The 25,222-nt window shown below is 53.0% G+C and overlaps 2 protein-coding genes across 2 annotated transcripts; one reads left to right on the top strand and one right to left on the bottom strand.

Moving 5' to 3' along the window:
* Positions 1–8,449: 8,449 nt before the first annotated feature.
* On the top strand, positions 8,450–9,530 carry LOC136549881 (uncharacterized). Its single transcript, XM_066541308.1, has one exon. The coding sequence runs from the start codon at positions 8,549–8,551 to the stop codon at positions 9,272–9,274; it is 726 nt and encodes a 241-aa protein (XP_066397405.1). The 5' UTR covers positions 8,450–8,548; the 3' UTR covers positions 9,275–9,530.
* Positions 9,531–11,778: 2,248 nt separating this feature from the next.
* LOC136549880 (respiratory burst oxidase homolog protein E-like) lies at positions 11,779–22,464 on the bottom strand. The gene is made up of 14 exons (XM_066541307.1): positions 21,416–22,464; positions 21,152–21,311; positions 20,911–20,959; positions 20,481–20,594; positions 19,857–20,366; positions 18,926–19,339; positions 14,528–14,623; positions 13,619–13,734; positions 13,359–13,529; positions 13,114–13,273; positions 12,826–13,011; positions 12,586–12,714; positions 12,374–12,452; positions 11,779–12,262 (listed from the first exon to the last, which is right to left on the bottom strand). Exons 1-14 carry the CDS (start codon positions 22,128–22,130, stop codon positions 12,153–12,155), a joined length of 3,009 nt encoding a protein of 1,002 aa, XP_066397404.1. The 5' UTR covers positions 22,131–22,464; the 3' UTR covers positions 11,779–12,152.
* Positions 22,465–25,222: the final 2,758 nt, after the last annotated feature.

Below are 25,222 nucleotides of genomic sequence, written 5' to 3'. Positions count from 1 at the left end.
CGATGTCTCTAGTAGCTACACTAGAAGACTTGCGGGAAATCGCACTCCACGCAGGTAGGCTCCAATATAGGGACATTCTACTCTACTCCTAAAAGTGAGTCATGTCTCATAGCCATGTAGGGCTCATCATTGACACTACAACTACTACATTATTAGAGCATCACTAGGAAGTTAACTCTGACTAGGTGGCGGTGAAGTGCTAGCATCCATCTCCTGGAGCTCTACATCGGTACAGGTGCATCCTCAGCGATGTACTCTAGGGCCTCCTCCAACTGCTCGGTCTTCGTGGCCTTGGGGTAGTCCTCGTACAGGGCATGCCTTCAGATTGAGCTTGGTTGGCTCAACCCTGAAGGACTCCTTGTGTAGCCTCTTGTGTGACTCAGGTGGTAGGAACTTCTACATCTCCTTAAACTCCTTGACTCGCCTGATGTCGGCGTCAACCCATGCCTAGCTTATCATGTCTACCCTATCCTTCTAGAACTCCATGTACTTCATGTACTCAATAAGGTGATGTTGGTTGTGAGCAGCAGTTAACGCTCAACTGAACCACCTCCCTCTCCAACATGTTGCAATGGCTCTCCAGCATTATCTTCCTAAAACCATACCTCTTCTCCATCTCAATGTGATCCCTTAGGCACCTCTTCTTATGCTTGAGGGCATCCTCAAGCTCGAGCACCTTATAGTCTAAGTAGTCATTATGGAGCCTAAAGTCTCTAGTCTTGTCTCTTAGATCTATAATCTCCTACTTTAGCTTGCTCTCACGTGCCTTGTAGTAGGCCTCCATGCGGTTGTAGCCCTCACGCTCCACATGGATGGTCTCCTTGAGTACCTCCTTCTTCTCTTCCTCTAGGAAGGCCTCGTCAGCTTGGAACAACATGTCCTGGTACCGATGGTTCTGTGACTCAACCTCCATGATGTACCTATCCTGGTAGAGGATGTACTATCTAGACACTTGAAGGCAAGGGCCCTCCTTGGTGTAGATAGTCTGCTCAGCGGCCAAGACCTACCTCCTAGTACTCTAGATAAGGTCCAAGTGCTCGTGGGCGTCATGCATCATGCGGCGAAGGGCCGAGCATGAAACAAACTCAACACAAGCTACGATGGAGGTCTCCACCTATAGCTCCTAGAAGGCATGCAGCTCTAGCAGGGTCTCACTCGTAGGAAACCTGAGGTGGATGATGATGTGGCCCTGTAGTCCATCGGGTCCTTGGCTCGCCATGATAGACATACTCGACCTGCTCGATAGGGACACCAATCTCCTCGAGGACGTCATAGAGCATCTGAGCAAAATGCTTGTAGCTTAGACCGTCGACAGGGAAGCTCAACTGCTGGTGCCATATGCAAATTGGTCCATAAAAGGGGACCAGCATATTAGAAAAAGAGGTAAGCCATGCATAAAAAGATGCAAGGTCGTTCCACTCTTATTTCTAGCGTCCAATCCTAAGGGTCTCATCCTAGGGTTAAGTATGCCTTTGATACCAATTGAAACGATCCCCATTTCCTCGAAGGAAAATCCACAAATTCAAAGTATAATGTGATAGTCCCAGGTGATCATCCCATCACATTATCAAATAACAGTGGATATCATACTTATACATTGAATACCTATCTTAAAGAGAGTACAAAAAGTAAGGTTTACTCATTATTACATTGCCACTTAGAGGAATCACTCAGAGCATGCAGCAACTAGAACAGCATCAAGTAGAACTGGTAGCAGTGCGTCGACTCCATCTTCTCGAACCAAACTTGAGCATAGGAACAAGACCTCTAATCCTCCCAACCATCTCCCTAGTAGTCGTACTCAGGCTCGGAACCTGCCAAACAATTCTTAGTATGATTTGTACTGGCCACTAGCTCCCACCCTATGCTTTGCGTTTGTTTTGTGGTAGTGGAATGAAAGGGTAGAGCAAAAGACCTGTTTGTGGTTGTAGTTTCCTATGCGAGTATGTCAAGTTTTAATAATAATTCATCAAGTTTTAACACATCTCATCCACATGTTCTGCCATCCCATCACACACATCTCACCACTCTCACACACTCTAGGTGACAAGGATGACTCCCACTCGTACCTTGCCTCATCGGTCCAAAGCCGAAAACCAACACAAGAACCTAGCAGGAGAGAAGAAAGGACTCCACTCACTAATCAAGGGAATCATAGGTCATAGGAATATCCATATCTGAGGACACAGCTATACGTATAGATCGATCAACTCTACAGAGCATGTACACCTAGAACCATAAGATCACCATCATCGGCGGTGCCCCGCCTAGGTTGATATCAGGCTACCTTCCAACCAGTGCAATGCCACCCTACCACTCATCCATGGCCCACCCCGAAGTCCACAAAATGCTGAGACTGTGAGACATTGTATCGGCCCCCCAAAGGTCACTACGCTATCTTAGGAGGGTGTGGGCCATACGCCCGTACCTCCCAACACTATCCACTTTCAACCTAGATGTAGTGGCACCATCCTAGCTGGTCGGATAGACGTCCCCCGCCCATTTAGGAGCGAGTGGTGTGAACATAGGGTCCTATGATCCGATTCTCTTGACATATCAGACCTTAGGGGGACCGAACATGATATCTTCCCAAAGGGGATAACCAACACCCCGTGCCTCGATGACACCTCCATCCTGGGGCTTTGTTCCACAAAGACACTCCACGCTAGGATCTCCTCATCTCACATGCACCCGCCACAGGTACCGCTCGTAGGGGATGCCTAGGTCGCACCCCCTGACAAGACTCGTCCAATGACTTGTCGTAAGATCCTACCCGATCGACTCAACCCTCACCACACACCCAAGACACATTCCAAGATCTCTCCAGTTGTTACCACATTATCGGCACCAAGTGCCTTTACTACTCACAAGCAATCCTCCACCAAGCATCACACCATAGATATAATGCATAGTAGAAGCAGTAGCAAGTAAGTAAGCGAGCATCTTGCCTAACAGCAGGTGTGTAGGGGTATAGGTTGCGACAAGGTAGTGGCTCACAAGCAAGTCTACCATGCAACCTATCACAGATCAATTGCACAAAAGTAAAGCACTAGCATCTACATTGTAGCATGTCTAAAAGGATTCTATGAGGTTGGATGGGATGTGGTACCTGGTAGGTCATCTCCAAGCCTCCTCAGTGTAGTCAGGGTCATGCTCCTTAGTCTACGACTCCTCTGGGTCTATCAAACAAGACATATAGCCATGATAAGCGACTTCTATAGATGATCACCAAGAAGCAATAGAAATTCAAAAGATCCAAATGCACTCAAACACAAGCCTATGACATAGAGCTCATTTTTAGAAAAAATTTGGACACTGGTTTCATATTTTTCTGAGGTCAGATGAGATTTCTGTGATTTTTCTAAGTTTAAATCATTTTCTAAAAAAGAAAAAGAATAGGAAAATTCATAGGCTGACATGTGGCACTTCCTGATTGGCTCGTGGCTTGGCAGAGACTGATAGGTGGGACCAGGTCAATGGCCAACGATCAAGGTCAATGTTCAATGGTTGACTAGGCCCAGACTAGGCTTAGCGAGCCAGGTATTGGGCCGAGTTGGGCCGGGTTGGGCCAGTCCACCCTGGACACATGTCAAACGCACAGGCGGCCATATGGCATGCGCGGCCCTCTACCGGGCTTGGTCCATGGGGTCGGCTCATGGTGGATTGATGCTCGGCGCACCATGGTTCGTAGACTTGGTCCACGGTAGACCGGGGCCATGCGCGGGGCTAGTGCGGGTCATGCTCGGTGCATCGGGTGCACACAGGGGTTAGGCGAGGGCATGGCTGCCTCCCCCTCTCTTCTATTTCTTATGGCGGCGCCCTTCGCCAGTAGAGAGCTCGCTCAGCCACGCGATACGGTGGCCTAGCGGGGCGACTAAGGGGCTCTACGGCTTCATGGAGTCACGGTGATTACATCAAGGGGCTAAAGGTGGGGCTTTGAGGCTCTGGCGCCCATCGATGGCGACTTGGTGGTTCTCAGTGGTGTGGGGTCAGCGGCGATGTGCTCTGGGTGATGGTAAGGCTCCAGGGGAAGCTCCATTAGCTTTCCCGCGCCACGGAGGACATAGCTAGGGCTCTAGGGGTGGCGCTAAGGGCTTTAGGAGAGGCAGCCACGGCGATAGTGGCTCGGCGGTGAAGGCGGCCGGCGGTGCGGTGGCCACAACCTCAATTGGAGCTAAGGCGGCTCATTTCCTTCGATTAGAGTCACCGGCGAGCCAAAGGACTCAACGGCGGTGACCAATAGGCACGGCGGCATCAGCACCGCGATGAACGCACACGGTGGAGCTCCAGCGAGCTTGCGGCTACGGTGATCCAGGGCAAAGCCGGGGCTTTTTGTTCAACCATCTACATAGCGGGGTACGTGGGTTCAAGACGAAGATTGACGTCCCTTCCTTGCCAAGCGAGGTGGTCAGAGTTGGACGGAATAGCTCTAACACGGCGGTGGCATGGGTGCTTGGCCACGTCAGTGGCACGAACGTGACCAGCGGCCCCAAGGGCTCCTAAGCTAGTGTGGTTGGGGCTTTGTGCTCCCCGTAGGGAGGCGCAACCTACCGTGGTGACAGATCCACCGCTACCGCTCCGGATCTGCCAGAACGGGGCTTCACCAGGCGGGGCATGGCGTACTCAAGCTTAGAGGGCTCGGCATCGCCATGTTGCGGCTGATTGGTGTGCAGCGTACGTGTGCGGTGCTAGGCTATGGTGAAAGGCGGCACCTTTGGTCCTCCCAAGTGGGGAGAACACGGTGGCGGCCATGGCGGTCACGCCGGCAAGGCAAAGCAAGGGTCTCGGGGCTCACCGGTGGTGGCAGGTGGTGCTAGGATAACAGGTGCAGTGGCGAGACGGGGGCAGTGACGAGGTGGTGTAGTGTCGTGCCAAGTAGCTATGCCAATGTAGCCGATCGGGGCGATGTCTCCGGCTCTGGCAGCATCTCCGCGGTGACTGATCAGCTCTGGAGGGCAGCACTCCCTTCCCTCATTTTCCTCCTCCCTTCCTCTCCTTCCCTTCTGGCTAGGTGCTGTTCGTGGGTTGCCACCGAGTGGCAGGGGGGGGTGGATGTGAGAGGGGCTAGGGCACTGGAGGGGGTTTTATAGCCCGAGCTCACCCATGGTGGGCGGCGGATGGCGAGGAGTAGTGCGGGGACACGTGTACTGGCGATCAGGTGGCCTGGGTTAGGGTTCTGGGGTTTGACGGGAGTGTGGGGGTGCCTTGGCGCTCCCGTTTTCGCTCGGCGACCGGTCAAGGGCGTTGTACGGCGGTGGCAGGCATGGCTGTGAGAGGCGTGGGCCAAGGCACTTACGTCGTCATCTCGTCGCGGCGCGAGCTAGGGCAGGTAGGGTGGCGTGGATTGGTGACGTGGCGAGCATCCACACGCATATGGGCAAGGAGCAGGGGGCACGGACGGCTGGCACGGCGAGCGGCGAGGCACGCTGCTCTGCTTTGCCTAAAGAAGGGAGGGGAGCGAGGGTATGGGATGACAGGAGGGGCCCACCTAGCAGCGGATGAAGGTGAGGCGCGGGCTGGCAGCGGGCGCGGACGTGGGCCGCTGCTGGGCCGCGTGGCCGCACGCGTGACTGCGGGCGTGGGAGGGTGGCATTGGGCCGTTGCTGGGCCGCGCTGGTTGCTGGGCTGCTTTGCTCTTTCTATTTCCCTCCCCTTTTCTAATTCTTTGTTATTTTTGTTTCTATTTCTACACTATACCTAGGGCTCCTATGCATGTATACATGTGTTGCCAACATATATACATCCTAGTGGGGTCCACTAGAAGTCATCTAGGGTATTAGGGTCCATGCCATGAGTTGGCAACACACACAACAAGTTATTTATAAAAGTTAAGTTGATTTTATCTCATCACAGAAAATCATAAAGAAGCAACTCACAAGTTGAATTAAAATGCATATGCTCAACCCTGTTAGTTTGGGTTCTACTTGTGGAACTATTTTAGTGATTTTCTAGTATGTACACTCACCATGAATGGGTTTTGTTAGAAAAATTTTTAAGTTCAGATTTTGTGTTATTGGAAAACCTAGGTTGTTACACTATGTTCATCTTTGAACTCCCTTATAATTGATGTTACCGAAGGTGCAGCACCCTCGAAGACACATGCATTTCTATGCTTCCAGATAATCCAAGCGCCCATGATTATTAGAGAATTCACTCCTCTTCTATGCTCTTTCTCCACCTTTTTCATTGTCTTGCGCCACCAGTGGCAAAGTTACCTTCATTCTGTCTAGGAACAGAACCATCCAAACCAATTGGAGCAAACAATCTGATTATACGATTCATAATTTATAAGAATTAGAAAACTTGTCCATTGCAACATAATTTATAATTTGTTGCGCGGTGTTTAGCTATTTTTGTTGGATTTAATTGTACTTGGTCTAACTTTAATAAATCAAATAAATTACAAGATTCATAATAGATGGTAGTGTAACAAATGATTAATTCCGTATGGTAAATTGATAAAAGGTTGACTTGAGGTAAATAAGTGGCTATTGTATGTATCTATTATGCGTCGTTTAAGAAAGATGTAAGACGAGCCACATGCTCTGCATGTACGTCGCGAGGCACGCGGACTCTGACGGCCAGACCGTGAAGTGAAGGCCGACGCTTTGTGATCAACTCATCATACGAACCTCGGCTGCCAAAACAAACACAGGCAAGCAAACGTACCAATTACCAAAGATTGACATGAAAGATCCCCTGGTGGCACATGCGTCGTCGTTGCACTTCTGAAAATGGTAGAGGCTAGAGGGCCGGGAGAAACTGAAAAACTGTGCGTGCCGTGCATCCTCTGGGAGCCAATAGGCCAGGTTGCCAGATATTGACACGCTTCAAGTCAAGAAAAGAAACGCTTGGATAGCTCTAATAAGTCTAAGATACGAGAAGCCTACCTCCTAAACATGGCTATCGAAACAATTTGGCAGCTCGCCTACCTCGCTCCGGGATAAACTAGGCACGCTCGACGCCCATCAAGCACTGATGAAACAAGAATGAGACGACGTACGTTTCATCAGTCTCGCAGTCAGGAGACGTCGCCCCGCGCGAGGCTCGGCATTTCGATTTTCGCAGCCGGACAGCGGATACGCGCGCCGGCGCCGCTCGGGCGTCGGCCCAGCAGGACCAGCACACCCCTACCGGCCTACCGCTCGCGCAACGGCCGGTTCTGACACATGCGGCGGCGGCGCTGCTGCAGACGCTAGGCTGCTGCGGCGTACGGGGCCGTCGCCCATCGCTGGGCCCGCCGGCCGGCGTAGAGTTGTCTCTCTGCCACAGAACCGGACGTGCAACATTCTGCCGTGCTCCCGCGCCCACGCTGGGACAACAACTGGGATTTTTCTGTCCCGTCTCCGTCTGATCCTTCTTCTGCCGCAAATGCACTGCACTGCACTGCACGGGGACGGGTTACCCTCTGGACTTGCTCAAGAGCTGGTAATTCCGATCGATGTAAATCTTGGTCACCACCAAGTTTTTCTTCTTCTTACGGTAGTACCATTTACGTAGGCATTTACGGAGTACGTAATGATCCCGTATGATTCTACACGGCGTGAAAACTGAAATGCAGACTGCCAGAGTAACCTCTCCGTGGTCACAAGCCACACGTACCACGCATCAGGATATCAGGCCAGGTCGATCGTCTAATCCAAGCCACGAAGTAGGTCTCATGACTCATGAGGCCCACGAGATCCAATCGGTGGCGCCCACGCGTCCCCACGCCCACCACGAGTGGAGAAGGGCGCTGTCACGCTGGCGGCGGCGCCCCCCGCATTTCTTCCCATTCCCAGCTGGAGAAATGGTATCTCAATTCTCAGCCAGCATCTCCCGAGCTCGATTCCCAGCATCTCCTGGTTAGATCCCAACTGATGCCGTTGTTGCCAGCACTGTTACTCCCGTTTGGCAGCAAACTAACCGCATCTCGTTTTTTTTACATGCGAGTGCCTCGACGCTTGTTCAATTTCAGTTGAGGAAATGGGTATTACCGTATTACAGTCGGAGCGATACTCTGCCTCTGCTCCAATATACAGTACGTACAAATTAAAGATGAATGGAATAGGTGCACTAGCTCAACTCCACAAAAGACACAATCATATATACTTGGAACTAACACCATGTTCGCTGGGTCGTAAACGATCGTAAATTTCCAGCCAGAACAGTATTTTTCTCTCACACCAAAATAGCCAGCAGTAATAATCCACGATCGTATACGATCGTTTCAGCCCCAGCCGAACAGGCTGTAAATGGTTCATCTAAAAATTGGAAGCTGAATAATTGCAAAATGCAGCTTATACTGCACCCAAACACAAAATTTCAAAATGCTCAGTTGTGCAGGTGAAACTTGCAAAAATTCCAGGCAGTTCACCAGTGCATTTTTTTTTGACAAGACACCAGTGCATATTCGTTCCCACTCCGCCACATGCCCACCTATGTATACGCTTCCCAGTTCCCACCCAAACCCATCTTCTTCCATTCCTCACCGCACCAACACCATCCCCCACCTCTTCAACAACCGCCGTGACCTCCCCACCCCCACCACTACCACCACCACCACATAATGGAGCTCCTCGGCATGGTGCCCGCGGAGGCCATTGCGCTCCGCCTCTACTCCCTCCCCGCGGCGGCCGCGGCCGCCGGCTCGCTCTGCGCCTGGCTCGTCGCCGCCCTCGCCGCCGCCGTCGGCCTCTGGCGCATCCGCGCCGTCAGCGGCGCTTCCAACTCCAAGCCCAGCGCCACCGGCGTTCGCAGCGTCAGCGCCCTCGTCGACGACGATACTCAGGAGCCACAGGCGCCTCTTCCGCCCTCTCGGGCTGCCATTGTTGACGAGCCGCGGCGGCCGGTCGTCGCTCTCGCTCCGGCCGAGCCGTCGTCTGTAAGCGAGCCAAGCACGCCATCCAAGGTCCGGTTCACTGCGTACTACGGCGGCTCAGGAGACGAAGACGGAGTCGTGGACGGCGTCAGGAAATGCGCGGACGCGGATGCTGATGACGACGACGGCGACGGCGCGCGCGGCGACCGCGACAGCGACAGCGAGGTTGAGGTGGTTCTCAGAAGGATGGTGCCAGAGCCTACGGGGAGGAGAAGAGCGACGACCTTGGCCACGGCGCCGTGGGATGAAGAGAGGGAGTTGGCGGTGAGGCGGAGGAGTGACCTGGGTTGGTACCGCCACATCGACTTGGCAGTTCTTGACGGTAGCGTCGTGAGGCTGTGGGACGGCGACCTGACGGCGTCGCCGAGGGGGAGGGGGAGAAGGGCAGGATTGGAATTGCAACTGTCATTATAGGAGGTAGTGTGGTTATAATGCTTGTATATTCTGATTTATATGTGGGTAGTGTGGGGACGATATGACGATTTTGGCCATAAGATTGTCATAAGTTATAACCAGGGCAAAGGGCTCTTGTGCAATCGTGTACTCGAATCTGGTTGCTTGCTGGTCCCAAAAAGATTGGACGTGCGAGATCACAGTTTAACGTTTTAGGTTTTCTTCTAAGAAGTAGATCTTCTCACACAGATCGAGAAAACCCCGGAACCTCGTCTCCATCATGACGCAGGAGGTACCGTAACCCTATGAGAACCAGGCCGAGGCCTTCCACTGCGCTTTGGCACATGGGGACGGCGCGGGGGAATTTTTTTAACCTCAGTCTGAAATTCGCTCCCACAAGGAGTCGACCCATGACCTGAGGAGTGCCGCTGGGTCACCTAACCGTTTGACCTAGGCGCCCTTTGGCCACACGGGTGTTTTAGCACCTATAAACACACGATTTTTTTCCATGTCCCTAACATGAGGCTTCAATCGACTCCTCTCTTTCGCGCTCCCGTCCTCCCCTCCGCGTGCTATCTCTCTCTCTCTCTCATCGGCGACGTGACCGGCGAGCTCCTCCCGATGCCCACTCCTCCTCGCGCCCAGGCGATGGCGCCGCGCGCACCCTCTGGCCGGACCGGACCTTCGTCACCGCCACTAGGCCGGACCTCCGCCGCCGTCCTCAGGCTGGACCTCCACTGCCGCCCCCAAGCCGGACCTCCGCCGCCGCTCCCGCGACACGGCCGTGCCCGCTCCGCCGTGATTTGCTGCTTGTGATCTGTGCCGACACAGTCACGATTTGTCCTTATTTTTTCATAGAAAAAAATTGTTTCCTGTGATCTGTGCCAACGGAGAAGATAAACAGTGCCGCGGACGGCGCGAAGGCCGGCTAAAGGTGAAAGATGAACAGTGCACAACGGGCGGCTGAAGGTAGAAGATGAACAGTGCACGCGGGCCGTCGGAGGTAGATGATGAATAGTGCCAGAAAAATTCAGGTGTGGAGTTGGGGTAAAACACGCAAGTGTCAAACAGACAGACTCTAAAGTTTAGCCTCTTTGGTTGGTAACAAACCTTGCTATGTCTAACTTTAACAAAGTGTGGCGTGTTCAGTTGATGCTACATGGTAGTAGGTGAATTGTACTTGATGGCCATTCAAAGTCGGGTTTATTCCGGTGGAGACGGAGGCATCTTTGAGATTCAGAGAATCAGAGGGCAAGACCACACGAGCTCACATCGCGCAGTTGTTCGTTGATTGGGATGGGATCACGTTCACTGCATGATCAGATCAATCCACCGTACGCATCACCAGCTTGTCACAACGCCCAGACTTTGACATTCTGTAACACCCATCATCAAGGACGAAATAAAACCTGGCGCGGAGAACTTCGTTTCCCGAAACTCCTGTTGCGAGCACAGAACGGCAAAATCTTGCAACTGCAGGCCGGGTATCAGATTGGCAGGATCGGAGTTGGTGATGAACTGACGAAGTGACGATGTGATGTCCATCGATTCCTCGGTACAGTAAGCGGCCAAGCCCATTATTGTGGTCTCGGGCAGGCAGCCCCGCAGCTCTCATATCTCTGTATCAGAGCATTTGCAATTCTGCAGATTTCTCAGCAGCACAGAGAGGCGCAGTTCAACAGCGGAGTCGCTCTCACCCCGCGTCGCCCATCCGCCATCGGTGGACAAGTTGAGCTCTTGATGCGGCTCCGCCGCTCCGCCGGTCCGGCATGGAGTCCCGCGCGCTTGACGTCGACGTCTTGCAGAGCAACGTTCGCTCGTTGCTCCGCTGGAGCCCGGAGCGACGCCTCGCGTCACGTCGCGATGTCGACGATGCTAGTGTAGGCTCGAACAAACAGCCCAGATGCCCACGCCTTTCCTTGGGCCATGTTGCATGGCCTAGTGTGGCGGTCCAGATCGTGTGTGGCCCTGCCTGCCTTGGTAATGATGCTGATGATGGGCTTTGAGTCCAGCGGCTTCGGTCTACGGTCCATCCGATCCGGCACAGGCTGAACTCGTCCAAGCGATCCCAGCTGGCCCTTGACTGACGCCAGGCCCAACGCATTGCAAAATTACCTGGAACCCTCGGTGCGAGACCGCGCGCGCGAGCGCCGCACCAGGCACGGATTCGCACCAAGGCCACAGGACGAGCACGGGGAGCTTCCAACTTCCACCGCGATGACTTGCCAAGTTGCCAAACCCATGCCGAAGCGAAACCGTCGGTCGTCGGTGGCCACTGGGCAGTGCACTAGGCACTAGACAAGGCCTGGAATCGGCTCGGCCGCAGAGACGTGGACGCTCACACGCGTCACGGGCGGGGAAGATTCACATGGCAGAGCACGTCTGACGTCTCCTCCTGTCCTCCAACTTGCCTTGCCTTCAGGCTACGGCATGGATCGTTTAACAACTCCTCACATGGGCAACCACCAGCCAGACAGCCTCAGGAACAGTCACGAACACGCCTGAAGAGTGCACGTCCAGACTTCAGAATGGCAGAATGTGGCTCCTCGTATATTCATTGATTCATATGTAACTACTACCTATAGTACTGTACCTGACTATAACTGTGTACACGTATACCATGTCTATCATCAATATATTCGAGTCAACAGCCTCTATCCTGCCCTTTCTCTCTCTTTTCTTTGTCAATATATATTTGAATTGTGCTACGTACTAAACTAACCCTGTGGTTCTGTTCTTTTATGCTATGTACAGTTCCAGATCAGGAGGAGGTCAGCTTGGTTTTGTCTTGCATCTGTGCAAAATTTTCCCCGTCTTCTTTACCGGTACCTAACGCTATCGATATCAGATCAGACCACATGAGAACGAGCATCGAGTGCCCATTTTCTGTGTCCCAAATTCAGAAGTACTCCTTGTGGAAATGGAAGCGAGTGCCCGTCTTGTGGTTCATCTCGTGCGACAGAGTCTTCAGCTCTTTGGCAAGCGTCGGTGCGCCGCAGTAGAACACACCTGCAGGCATGATATAGCATCAGAAGCATTCTTGTCGAATTTGAGTAGCATCAGAAGCATTCTTGTGGATTTTGAGGAAATATTTTAGAGTTGGTTGAGCAGATTGTTTACCAACTGTTGAATTCGGATGCTTGGAGGCGATCCTAGTGAAGACTTCCTTCCAATTGGGTCTGGCGAAATGTGTCCTCACCTGCCGAGTGCACATAAAATGTTCAATTTTAATTTATACTTGCAGTGTTCGTTCAAAAATTTATACTTGCAATAACAGAAAGAGGATCTTTGGACATAATCTTGTGCTACTAGTTTCAGAGAATTTGGCATACCCTGGTTCCTGATACGATGTCGACGCCGTGCTTGGCATGGTTCAGAGCCTGCACCATGGACAGCAGAGTTGTCCGCGCGTCGCGTTCCTCATAAACACTTGTGAGGTAATTGTGCAGCTCTATGACACCCTGGTTTCAACGAGTTCAGTGTCAGTATAGAAAATATTGTGGGCATATTGTAAACTGAAGGGACGATCAGACATCAAGATGGATGGCAATGTGGCATGAAGTAAATTCTACCTTCTTGTCCATTTCTGCAACCTCATTCATCACCCCTTTGAACCATTCAAATGATCCGGCTTCTCGGGTGACCCAGTAAAAATGTGCACGGCTTGTTCTGTATGCTCTCTTCCGGTTGCTGCTAGCTGTTGAGACACTAAAGCTGTTGGCGCTGTCTTCAGACCTGCTAGTCTCCATTGCCAAGTCCTAATAATCGCAAAAAAAGAAAAGGATATGTAAGCTATAAGTGGGAATTCACATATCTGCAGAAAAAGGTCAAAACGAGAACAAATTAAGATAAAGCAGTACCATCAATTCGTCAGCTATCTTAATGTTATTAAGCAGATCCCTTAGAATGCTTATGAATGGTGTTGCCCCGATTCCGAGGCCGACAAGAAGTAGAACATCGTAGTTTCTAAAATCCTGTGCAGGGGCACCATATGGACCATCTACAAGTAATTTTGGCAAGCTGTGGAACAGAAAACGAACACGTTCAGTTTCAGTTCTATTTAGGTATGTAAAGAAGCAGCCATGGGAAAAAGAGATTGATGGACCTTCTTGGTTCTGCCGCACCTAGCTCGCTGAATGAAGCTCTTCTGTTAAGATGTGGTGAGAAGTAGTTCTCCACAAATATGCGCTTGAGCTCTTGTGTCCAGTCTCCATTTGTTCGGATGTGAACACTGAGGTAGTCATCTCCAGGTGCCGAAGTGATGGAGAAAGGGTGCCTGCAAACACAAAGCAGCAGCAGGTGAATACTAAATTAACCGGAAACTAAGAGTAGATCGAGGAGATTCAAATCAAGAGCCATACAAACCATTCAAATGGAGAAATCATTGGACATTGAAGAAATATGTACTGTCCACTTCTGTACCGAAATCCGTAGGGCTTTGACATTGTTATGGTCAATACATTTCCAGGTAGAAGACACACCTGCAGTAATGAAATTTGCATAATAAAATATCCATCAATTGATTTAATTTTGGAAAAAAAGTTCTGTCATTTCGTCAGAAATCAATATGTTAAATGTATAGTTTCTGTATGCACATGCTTCTTTCTTGATTTGACACTTTGTTATGGTTACTGCAGCACCTAATACTTAGATGATTATTGCATTCAGATCTAATGTATGTTGAAAAAAGAAAGACATAAACACGTCTATCAAACTGCTTAGCATGAGGGAAGTCCTTTAGATGTTAAAACCAGTAATTACACGTATGTATTTGATGTTGTGATTTGGCAGAAGAGCACCCAGTAAAGAATAAAGTAATAAACAATCAACCAAAAGCATGGACCTTCGAGACATGCAAATCATTAGAGAGCGACAGGCAATTTCTGAAGGACAGAAATGTTCCAGGACCTATATTCTTTTGTGGATGTCCTAGTAGTGGCAGCATGACTAGGCCACAACATTCTCCATTGCTCCTGTCCACATACACATCCCCTTTTTTTGGAAGAAAAAAAATGTGCATCGAAGCTAAAATATTGTATCAAACTACATGGAATCTGAACTTATAATGGATCTCTAATTACTGAATCTGCGCAAGTTGTTGTTCTTCTTTGAGTGCAATTTGTGCAAGTTATCAAGGAACCGTTCTAGTCTCAAATATTAAGTAATCAACATGTGGAGATAGCCAACTAGTAGTACTAGGGGTACAGATTAAAAAAGATTGACACTTGCAAGCTACATGAATTTGCCATTGCAGTTACCACCAGTAGTACTCACCTTGACAATTTTTACGGTATAAGCATTTGACCTCAAGGCTCTAAGCATCCTTTCACCAACGTAGAGCACCAGTGGGACAGAAATGTACATCCATGTCTGAAACAGCCATGAGTTCAGTATTATTAGCGTATTAAAAAATATGTGTTTAAACTCAACACCAGCCTGTGAACAAAGAGCTGCTGAAATGATTAGAGGGCGTGCAAAAGTCATGGCAGGCAAACAGCACCGCTGGAATGCTTGTGAGGAGAAATTTCCACATGGCATTGTTCCACAGAAGATTAGAGGGCGTGCAAAAGTCATGGCAGGCAAACAGCACTAGAGTATACTATATATCTGCCATTCTACCTGATATCAACATTACCGTATATCTGCCATTCTGCCTGATATCAACATTACCGTCCGCCGAACCTACCGCACCTGCGACCCCAGAACAAACAGAATCCAACGCCTCTAAGCTATAATAACCAATTCCGCCTATGGAAAAGCAATTGCGAATTGCTAGATGCATCAGAGGACCCCCGGCATTTCCCCATGAACGCAAAGGTGGTCCTGACTCCTAACCGGCACCTCTCGCAATCACAAGGCTCCTACTACAGCACCATGCCAAGGAGAAAAGATAACCAGCGACAGCGAGCAGGGTAAACCCCGTGCCACGCACGCAATCTAAACTGAACTGCACGGGAAGTTCCACGCATGGTCACACACGGCCGGCAAGTTTGTAGGGGCGAGTGGCGCCTAGCTAGTACAAGGCTACATGCTCTCTCTCTCTCTCTCCGTCTTGAGTTGTTTCTCTTTTGCCTTTCACTAGCACACCAAGACTAGACTATAGGCAGGAGCTTTAATCGGATTCGATCCCAAGACCGAGAATGAGATGCCGTCGGCACCACCCCTCCCTCCTCATCCCGTCCCCATGCCATGGTCCCTTTACAACTCAGGCCTCCAGACACCGCGATCGTTGGACAGCATTGTGCTGCCTCCACACTGCCTGCCTACCTGTGGCAAGGGACGGGACCCAAGGCGTTTCCACTTATTAGTAGCATGCATTTGTTAAAGTGCAGGTCACACCATTCATCTGGAGGTTTGTTGAGACGGGGACGGGCATCACCAAGTCACGCCATGCCAAATTTACACATGTATACAAACTGTTGAGTGTGAGTGACGAGTTCACGGGGCAAATGTGGAAGCGGAGAAAGCAAGCGGTCGGGTCGTCGCGTCGCCTGCTGCCGCCGGCCGGGGGCAGTAGTTGTAGGTGAGCGAACGGCCGTGCATTATACTATGATATGCCGGTGGGCGGTGGCCATGTGGGTTTGGGTCAAAACGAGCCGGTTGCTGCGCCGCTGATCGATTGACAAATGACAATATGTCATCTCTACTCCAGTCGCGAATTAAATGTGGGACGAAAGAAAGGGGAAAAAAAGATGCGCCGGCTGGTATACTGCCACCACCAAGAATAAATGGAGCGCAAAGGAGAAGCTTCCTGCGCATACCTCATCACATCACAGGAAGCTTAAAGGCAAAGGCATGCGATGCGACGACGCCCGTCGCTTGCAGATTCGGGGTGTCGCGTCGTGTGGTGAGTGTGGCGCAGTGTGGTAAAACTAAAGCGACATGAGTGTAATGTAACAGCCTACAGCCCCTCGTGGGGAAGTGGGGTAAGGCTGCTAGGCTTTAGGATGGATCGGAATGGAAGGATGGATTCATTATCCAGCGATGAATGTGGATGGATTCGAGTTTGTAGATGTGTAGTAGATGGGGGTTTTATTTCGCGTACTGCGAAAACAGTGCTTCCATCCTGTAAAGCGCAGGGGGGCATTCGTGGCCATTGATAGCACTTAAGACTGACTCCAACAATGAGAATCTAAAGACAACATTTATTCTCTGGTTTAGGTCATGCACAAAAAAAAAAAAGGTCCGTACCTAAAATCTAGCTTCTCCATCAGCCAACGCAAATCAGCCCTCCGCGAAACAGTGACGGCCGTGGTGCCGGTGCTGACAGCCTCCACCTCCGACTCCCCGCTCCTCGCCGCGCCACCCTCCAATGGCGTCCTCCTCAACCTCTCTGACGGCCTCCACTACACCTACGTCCAGGTCCTATGACTCCTGCTCCATCCGCAATATCCCCGAGACCCCAACAACGGGCATCCAGATCGCGATGTCCTCCGCAGGCGCCCCCCCCCTCCGCCACCACCCCTCCCCCCTCCCTTCCTCACGTGCGGGGTGCTGCTGCTGCTGTCGCCGCCACCTTCTCCTCCCCACAAACCTCACCTCCACCGCCGACTCCGGCCGCAAATCCACCCTAGATCAATGCGGGTGCGCCGCTTGATGTCTGATCTGTGAGAGGGGCTCACCACCATGAGGGCCTTGCTGCTGCTGGCCGCTTGCGTCGCGGCGAGGAGGCAGGCGCGGAGGGGCGCGAGGCGTGGGTTCTCCTCGGGCTCGAGGTCCACGAGCGGGAGGAGATTTCGCTCCACCTCGCCTGCCGAAAGCACCGGGCGGCCGGACGCCGTCACGGACGTTGACGGGAGCCAGTCGACTGCGGCGGCGGACATGGCGACGGTGCTGCAGCGCGCCTCCCTCATCTCACGCCTGCGAGCGGGCAAGGCACCTGGCCATGGTGGCCCTCCCCCACCCCTGCGGCGGCGGGGGCCGAGCAACAGCAGGCGGAGATCTAGGGCGGCGGTGGGGGCGCGACGCGGATCTGGGGCGGCGATGCGGAGCGCCCTCGATGCTGGCCGCGGCGAGACGGAGTTGCCGCGCAGCCGCTGTGTTGAGCCGGCTCCGGTCGTCCCCTTCCCTCATGGTGGTGGGCCTGGCGCTGCGTGGAGACACAAAGAGACGGGGGAGGACGCTTATTTGCGTTCCACGTCTCCTCCGACCCAAAATAGGTGCTGTGTTTGCCTACTCTATTGGAGCCTGTTTTTTGCCGCTAAAATACTGTACACGACACATTTTTGGAACGGATCGCATTATATCTACACTGTTGGAGACCGTCTAATAAGGTCCATCTATGTCGATGATTAGTCTTAGCGCAATCCCCACCTATTTCAGCGCAAAGATCCAAACGAAAGTGCCCTGTAAAGTGGCCTGATCAACAACACTCTAGCCAGATCCACCAACAAGTGTAGGACCATCATAAACACTCATACGTGTAGGCATACAACCGTACCGGACCTAGTCAAAAGAAAAAGAAAGGAAGCTGAGCTTATATAATTGGCCGTAGTAGTCCTCTGCCGAAAATGATGTAATTGGCCTGGCCTTAATAAAGGCACCATGATTTTTAAGAGCCGGCTGGGCAGAGCGGCCCCGACCTGGTACGGTAGCCCACTCCTGAGCTGAGCTGACAGGATCCATGCCAAGCATGGGAGCGTGGCCAGAGTTCCTGAACCGCGCAGCGCAGCGCAGTTGTTCGATCCGTCCATGGATCTGCCGATCCCAAGACGCCGAGCACTACGGCGACTGCCACCGCTCCACACGTCACGTCAGTACCGCGCGGTGGTGGAGCACATCACCACCACCAGCCCGCGTGCCCCGCGAGTCCGCGACAGCTCACAGCGACGACTGCTGCCGCCACCGCTACTGTATTCGTATCTATCCGACTAGACTATCCTCGTCTGCCCTGTCAACCTCTTTAAGAGCCTAGCCGGACGTAGCCGACCCGGCCCGCCGGACGCGTCGTTTCCCTTGACGATCTCGACCGGGGCGGAGGCTCAGAGCAGGTCTGGGCTGGCAAGCATGGCTCCGGCGGCACCGACACCAGCACCCCTCAAGTAGGCGTCGACTTACGGCTGTACCCCACGTCCCACGGCCCTCCGCCCTTCACGCACGCAGACGCGCACCTACTACAATCTAGAGCGTCATCGTCACGGTAACAGTAGTTCTCCGAAGCGGTCCATCCTGGATGACCAAAGAGCAGATGATTGACTTTGCTGTGAAACGAAGACATTGCTCACTGAACGTGAATTCCGCCTGTCCTATCGCACCTCTCCTGCCAACTGCCGTGGCTCGTGGAGTCGTGGCACATTTTCCTTTCCTTTTTGGCTTTTTGCCCTTTTTCTTTTCCTCTGGATAATTCAGATTGCCACGAGGCGTCGTTTCTGGAAGAAGGCAACATAAAGCAGCAACAGCGGCAGGGAGCCCCGGCCGCGACAACGGCGTGTCCAAGAAAAGGGTCGCGGTCGTGAACGGGCGATTACCATCACCTTTGCCTTTGCGCGACGGGCCAAACAGAAAACCGCTCACCCTCCAGAAAGCTACGCTACACCTCTCTCTCTCGCTCGCTCGAAACAACGAGCAACAAACAGCGTGCAATGAATGCAACAGAACGCATGATAGATGAAAGATGCGCCGAAATAAATCACATCACAGTAGTAGGGTAGGAAAAAAGATCGATGCACGTACCGTCTTCTCGTACCACCTCCGGACGAGGAAGAGGAAGTAGCCGTGGACGAGCAGGAGCGCGTACACGATGCCGAGGAGGTGGTGCGAGTACCAGAAGGCGTTGAAGCCGGTGAGCCGGTTCAGCGGCGCCGGAAGCCGCGACGTGACGGCGCCCGCGCCGCCCTGCTTGGGCTCGCCCTTGCGGAACGGGTGCGTGGCCAGCGTGAAGGAGACGGTCATGAGCGCCACCATGGCCACGCCCGTGACGCCCTCGGTGCCCGACAGGAGCCCCGCGTACGTGGGCTTGTCCGCGCCGAACGCGCCGGCCACCAGCGAGTACTCCTCCGGGCTCGCCGCGATCACCCGCGGGAAGTCGCACGCCAGGTGGTTCCCCGCGTGCAGTGTGATCCCCACCACGATCGCCGTCGCGATCATCTGACGACGAGAGCAGGAAAAAAAAAACAGTCAGCAACACAGCATATAATTACGGCAGTGAAAAGTGAACGCAGACGCACGTCATGGTCTTTGCTTCGGTCAGGAGTCGTTAACGGACAGACAGTGCCCGGTCCCGTTACCGGACAGATAGTGAGCCAAAGTCTCGAGCTATCACATGGGGCCGGAGCAGCCTTGGCCGGCAGCGGCCCTTCGGACCCCCAACGTGGGCGGCCAATCATTGGACGCCACGTTCCCGCCGCGTACGACTGGCCGCCGCGCCTCGTCCCCGACGGCGACGGCCGAACCAACCACCGACCCCCGGACGGCCGGACTATTTACTGTAAATGACTAAAACCACTCTCAGTCCTCGACCGCATGAATGTTACCATCATGGGCGACGAATCTACCGTGAGTAGGTGGCTCGCCACGTCGGACTCGACGATATTTTGCGGAAGTGGCTGAGGGCCATCCTGCCATGCATGCACGGACATGGAGTAGACTGTCGGCTCTTAATTACCTTGTGGAAGGTGATGTTGTCGTCGAAGGGGACGAAGAAGCGGGCCCAGGAGGAGCGCAGCCACGTGAGCGTGTTGCGGCAGACGGGGAGGAGCACGAGCGCCATGTTGAGCTTGAGCGTCTCCGCGGCGCCCTTGGCCGTGGGGAGGCAGTACCCCATCACCTGGAACGCCGCCGTGCGCCGGTACTGCACGAACTTCCACACGAACAGCGCCGCCATGGCCGCGAACCACAGCGCCAGCACCCAGGCGCGGCGCCAGTTCTCCTCCGCCGCCACGCGCACCCGCGCCGCCGCCTTCCGCACGCCCCACCTCATCCGGCGACGCTCGCGCGGGTGATCGCCGTCGGCGCCGCGGCCGCCGTCTCCTCCGCCTCCGCCTCCTGGTACCGTCAGCGTGCCGCCGCCGACGCCGAGGTTCTGGCTCCACTGGGCCCCGCTGGCCGTGCTCAGCGGGCGGCTGTAGTTCATGTAGGTGTCGCGCTGGAGCAGCAGCGCCTCGAGCTGCCACAGCTGGCGAGGCAGGGAAGTGGCAGCACACGTGTCAGTACGGCGGCAGCACACGTGCTCCAACTCCACTAGCCAAAATGACAGACGGCCAAGAACGCCACCGCCCGCGTCGCGTACCTCAATGTAGCTAAGGTTCTCCGGGTCGAGCTCCTCCATGATGAGCGCCGCGTACTCCTCCGCCTGCTCCTTGAGCTTTGCCAGCTTGTTGGCCGACGCACTGAGCACGATCAGCTGCGGTGGCAGGAGGGAGACGAAGCCAAACAATTCGCTGGATTAGCGGCCGAGCACGTGGATATTTTACCGCAGTAATTAGTAGAAGTAATAATTAATTAAACAAGAGTAGTATGTGTGGGACACTACACTAGTAGTACTCCACTACAAGCAGCGGTTTGGTAATCGGAGCAGGGTGCCAACAAGAAGAAGAAGGTTCTAAATGGGGCTGAGTGCCCTGCTCTCTTTTGGGGTGGCAGCTGAGCTAGAAACAGAGATGCATTATGCACAGAGGAGTGAAGAAAGAGGATTAGAAAAGTGTGGTAAAACAAGTCACCTCCTGTACTTCCTCCCTCGTTATCCTCCCGTCCACGTTGGTGTCCACCCTGAATTTGGGGCCGAGAACGGCACCAGAAGGAGAAGAAGAAGCTTATCAAGAATCTGCGGGGGGCAAAGCGTGGCGTAGTGCAGGTGCGCACGCATCGGGAGTCGGGACGGATCGATTTCTGACGTCACTTGGGATCCGGGGAAAGAAAGAAGAGAAATGGGGCGCGTGAAATTGAAATTTAGCTCAGTACATGTCGAAGAAGATCTGGAGCCGCGCGTCGAAGCTCTGATCGGAGATCTGGAGCCAGAAGTCGTAGAGCTCCTCCTTGGTGATCCGCTCCAGGTTCTGCCGCCGCCGCCGCGCCAGCGCGTCGAAGATGCCCACCGCGAACTCCTTGGAGTCCACCATTCCTGCATCAGTTGGGTGTGGAGACAAGGACGTCGCAATTAAGATCGAGCTGCCTTCTCGCCTGTGCGGATAACAATGTGAATTGCAGCCAAGCAGCACGACGTACCGATGCATTCGCCGAAGTCGTCGCGGGAGAGCAGCCCTTCGCGGGCGAGGTCGTTGAAGCGCTCCTCGACGCGGCGCCAGAGCTCGGCGGCCTCGACGGAGCCCGTGGTGCGGCTGATGAAGCGGAGGCCCTTGAGCGCGCGCCTGGCGCCGGCGCGGGAGCGGTTGAGCTGCGCCTGCTCCCGCCGCCGCTCGCGCGCCGCCATGGCGGCCTCCCGCTGCAGCTCGGCGGGGGTGGGGCGGTACGGGGACGGGGAGGGCGACGGCGACCGCAGCCACGCGAACTTCTTCCGTATCCGCGACGAGGTCGACGAGCACCGGCTCAGGCGGCCGGCGCCGCCCTCCGACGGCGCGCGGCGCGGCGACGGCGACACCCCGAACCCCGCGGGCGGCGGCGGCGCCGGGAGGGAGGCGGCGCCGTAGAGCGCGGCGCTGGTGGGCGTGACGCTACGCACCACCATGGACTCCTCGTCCAGCTCCAGCATGACCTCCACCAGGTCCCCCTGGTCCGCGAGGAATGCCGGCAGCATGCCACCGCCGCCGGCGCTCCCGGCGGCGGCGGCGGCGGCGAAGAACTCCTCCCCATAGGCGGTAGTGTAGGACTCGTTGTCGGAGGCGTCGGTGGCGGTGGTGGTGGTCTGGTCGTCCGCCAGGTAGTCCGCGATGCGGCGGTGGCCGCTGCCCCGGGCGTTGCTCCCGCGCGACGGCGTCCACATGGCGGCAGCCGCGGCGCGAGAGCTGTCGTCCTCTCCGAGGCGGCACGAAGGTGGTTGCGCTCCGCCACGCCCGGCCCTTTTATTATCTTACCCGTAGTCTCCGCTCCGCAATGCGTCCGTCAGCCACCTATCCCCGTTCCCGTGGGTAGGCAGCGGCTGGGCGGCGGGCCGCTGATTCCTTCGCAGGCGCGGCCTCCTCCTCGCGCTTTTTTTTCCCCCCTCTCGTTTGCTTCGCGGTGCGGTGCTTGGCTAGCTGTTGCGTTCTGCGGTTCTGCCGTGCCACGGCGCTCGGCTAGCTTAGCTCTCGGCCGCTCTCGCTGCGTCGCCCCGCTTTATTATCAACGAGTGCGGAAACGAGCAGCGCTTTTGGGAGGCAGGCTGTGGTTGGGCTGGGCTGGCTGGGTGGGTGCGCCACAGTCCTCGGCACGCCCCCAGCACGAAAGCTCCATGCGCCACGAGTCTGCGGATTGCGGTGCTCGGTTCGGAGGACGTGGGAGACGCGGGCGGTCGGTGGGCTGGCCTGGTGGGGATTTGGAGAACCTCAGACAGACGCTTCCAAACGAGCGAGATGCGGTGGACTCTGGACAGTGCGGCGCGGCGCAGTCCTTGTTGCAAAATCATAGTGTACGTACCAAAATCCAGCACGGACTCACTGTTTATGGTGTGAAGTAGTGCGCTCCAAACACGCAAATGAAGGATCTTTTTTTTTGATAAGACGAAGGATCGTTTCAGAGTGACGGATTATGTTGCGAGTAGTGTGCTTTCGTTTGGCTATTTACTCTGGATACAAATTTGCTAATGGCATATTTTAAACTGAACGACATGCGCGCAAATTTTTGTGTAACTCGTGATTTAGATGCACCGGCCGCGGTCCTACCAGTAGCCCGTCCTAAGATATTTTTAACAATTTTTAATGATCCATTTCAAGAAATCGATGATTTCTAGAGATCATCGTCTCTAAAAAGCTGTTTTTAAACGTGATTGGGCACGTGGACCAGTCATACGGCTATCCAGTGGACACGCCACCAACCAGGGTTTCACACCTTTTTTCTAGAATTTTTCTTTCAAAAATTTTAGGGTACACGCACATATGCGCGTTCGGTGGTACTGCACGTTTCCCACGCACTGGAGGCGACGCCTTCTAATATCTTCTTTGCGTGTGTACGGTGCACGCGTGTGTGTGCGTAGTTGTACCTGATAAAAAAAAAAGCTATTGTTAAACGCCTCTACACACGTTCTATATAACCGTATCAGTCATCTTGTATTTTTAGTGGTTTTCTACTTGTTAACCTAAACAGAAGGCTTTGCTGCGCCATTGCATGCATATTAATCATATACCTATATAATAGCAACGTGAATTGCCTCGGAAGACCACGTGTGAAAATAGTACTCCTGTAAGACGAAATCAGGAAGGGAACTTTTATCTGGTTTTTATCAGCCAAAAACCGAAATAATTAGTTCAGCTGTTGAATAATTGGCTTTTAAAAGGTTGAATTTCAAGATTATGATGAAATGAACTAAAAATTGAAAAAGCATGTTAACAGTACCTTTTCTAGCTTTTGGTGTAGCTAGTAGCTAAGGGGTTGTTCGGCTGTTAGGCTGCACAGTAGATTTCGGATGATTCAATAGTGTTCTGTGAGAGATAATAAGCTGAAACAATCTGAAACATGAGTAGCCGAACATGCCGTAAAAGTTTATTAAAAGCCAATATAAAAAAACCAAGAACCAAAAGTCAAAAGCAAGAAAGTTAGCTTTTAAGTTAAAATTACAAAAGCTACGGCTAAAAAAAAACAGGCTCTAATATTTGGTTGGAAAACTCTGAATAATGGATTGACAACGTAGGACAAGAGGAAAAGAACAATCAAATATGAAAGATCCGTGGTGTTGAGAGCACGCTCAACGCACCAGCGTGCCATGTAGCCCAGCAGGGCCATGTAGGCTCGGATGCCCACTTGGAGGAGAGAGGAGGCGAGATGGTGGCCCTACAGAGCGGCGGTGCTACTTGCAGAGGTGCCAATGGCTTGATCAAAAACAGGTGTGGCTCTAGCAAAAACCTAAGAGAGAAGATCATCATTTCTCTTGATCAAATCCTGAACAGTAAAAAGTAGTATACCCTAGTTAACATGCCATTGCTGCTTGCGTTGAGGGATACGTGCCTCAAACTTGTCTTGGTCATACGTGTATCGTGCTTTTTGGATGAGACCAGCAGGGCTATTAGCCCCTGTTGCTGCTGCCCCGAAGGGGAAATATAATTGTGATGTAACCATGCACGGGTGCTGCCTGATGCCATGCGGTTCCATTGGGATTCGCCGAACGAGGTACAGTACAGTGTATACAACTGGCTCCTGAAAGTTTACTTCCGTTCTTGCATAAACTTGGAATAATTACTTTACCCTGATTTGGCCCCTGTTCGCTTCGCTCAAAAAAACAAGCCGAAATACTGTTCTGGTCGATTTGTGGTGAGAGAAAAACACTGTTGCGGCTGAAAAAATAAGCTAAAAAAGACGGATTATAAGAGAATCGAACCAGACCGACCTGGTTCCTTTGTGGATATTGGGTCGAACTGTGCTCCATCCGACACAGGCAAGAATCCAATTCGATCGGGTGTCCTTGAATGCAGGGAGAAGGAGACTGTCTGACTGGTTGCCTGAGCTAAAAGTTTTAAATGAATAAACAGGCCGGCCGGGTCGTCAACTATCGGAGGCTGCTGGAGATGACACACCATTTGTTTTGTGCTGCACTCCTTAGTTTTTGTTCTGAGAAGGTACGTATATATCATCAAGGCATTTCTTCTAAAATCCTTCGTTTTTGCTACTCACTCATTCGTCAATTCAACAACTGAAAATGAAACAAATATCGAGAATGACATCAACATGTACTCCTTAGCTTGCTACGATATTGCTCGCTTGCTAATCTTAGTCGTTGGCTCGTTGCTCGGGTTGCTGGACGTAGGTGAGCTAACCTGACCGATGCTGCCTAGTACCTTCTTCCATCCCAAATTACACGGCATTCCAGGAATCTTGAAGAGCATCTTAAATTTAACTAAATTTATATGATAAGATAATAACATTTATGATGCCAACTAAGTATTA

Source organism: Miscanthus floridulus, chromosome 4 (assembly GCF_019320115.1).
Source record: "Miscanthus floridulus cultivar M001 chromosome 4, ASM1932011v1, whole genome shotgun sequence".
NCBI lineage: Eukaryota > Viridiplantae > Streptophyta > Magnoliopsida > Poales > Poaceae > Miscanthus > Miscanthus floridulus.
Note: the sequence above shows the minus strand (reverse complement) of the source record. Positions and strands in the feature narration are given on the sequence as shown.

Excerpts from the sequence above, each read along its gene's own strand:
- LOC136549881 (XM_066541308.1), top strand. The coding sequence starts at position 8,549 with ATGGAGCTCCTCGGCATGGTGCCCGCGGAGGCCATTGCGCTCCGCCTC.
- LOC136549880 (XM_066541307.1), bottom strand. The coding sequence starts at position 22,130 with ATGTGGACGCCGTCGCGCGGGAGCAACGCCCGGGGCAGCGGCCACCGC. Across the intron at positions 14,624-18,925 it reads GGAGGTGGTACGAGAAGACG|ACATGGATGTACATTTCTGT; the intron begins GTACGTGCATCG and ends TGGCTGTTTCAG. Across the intron at positions 12,453-12,585 it reads ACATCGTATCAGGAACCAGG|GTGAGGACACATTTCGCCAG; the intron begins GTATGCCAAATT and ends TGCACTCGGCAG.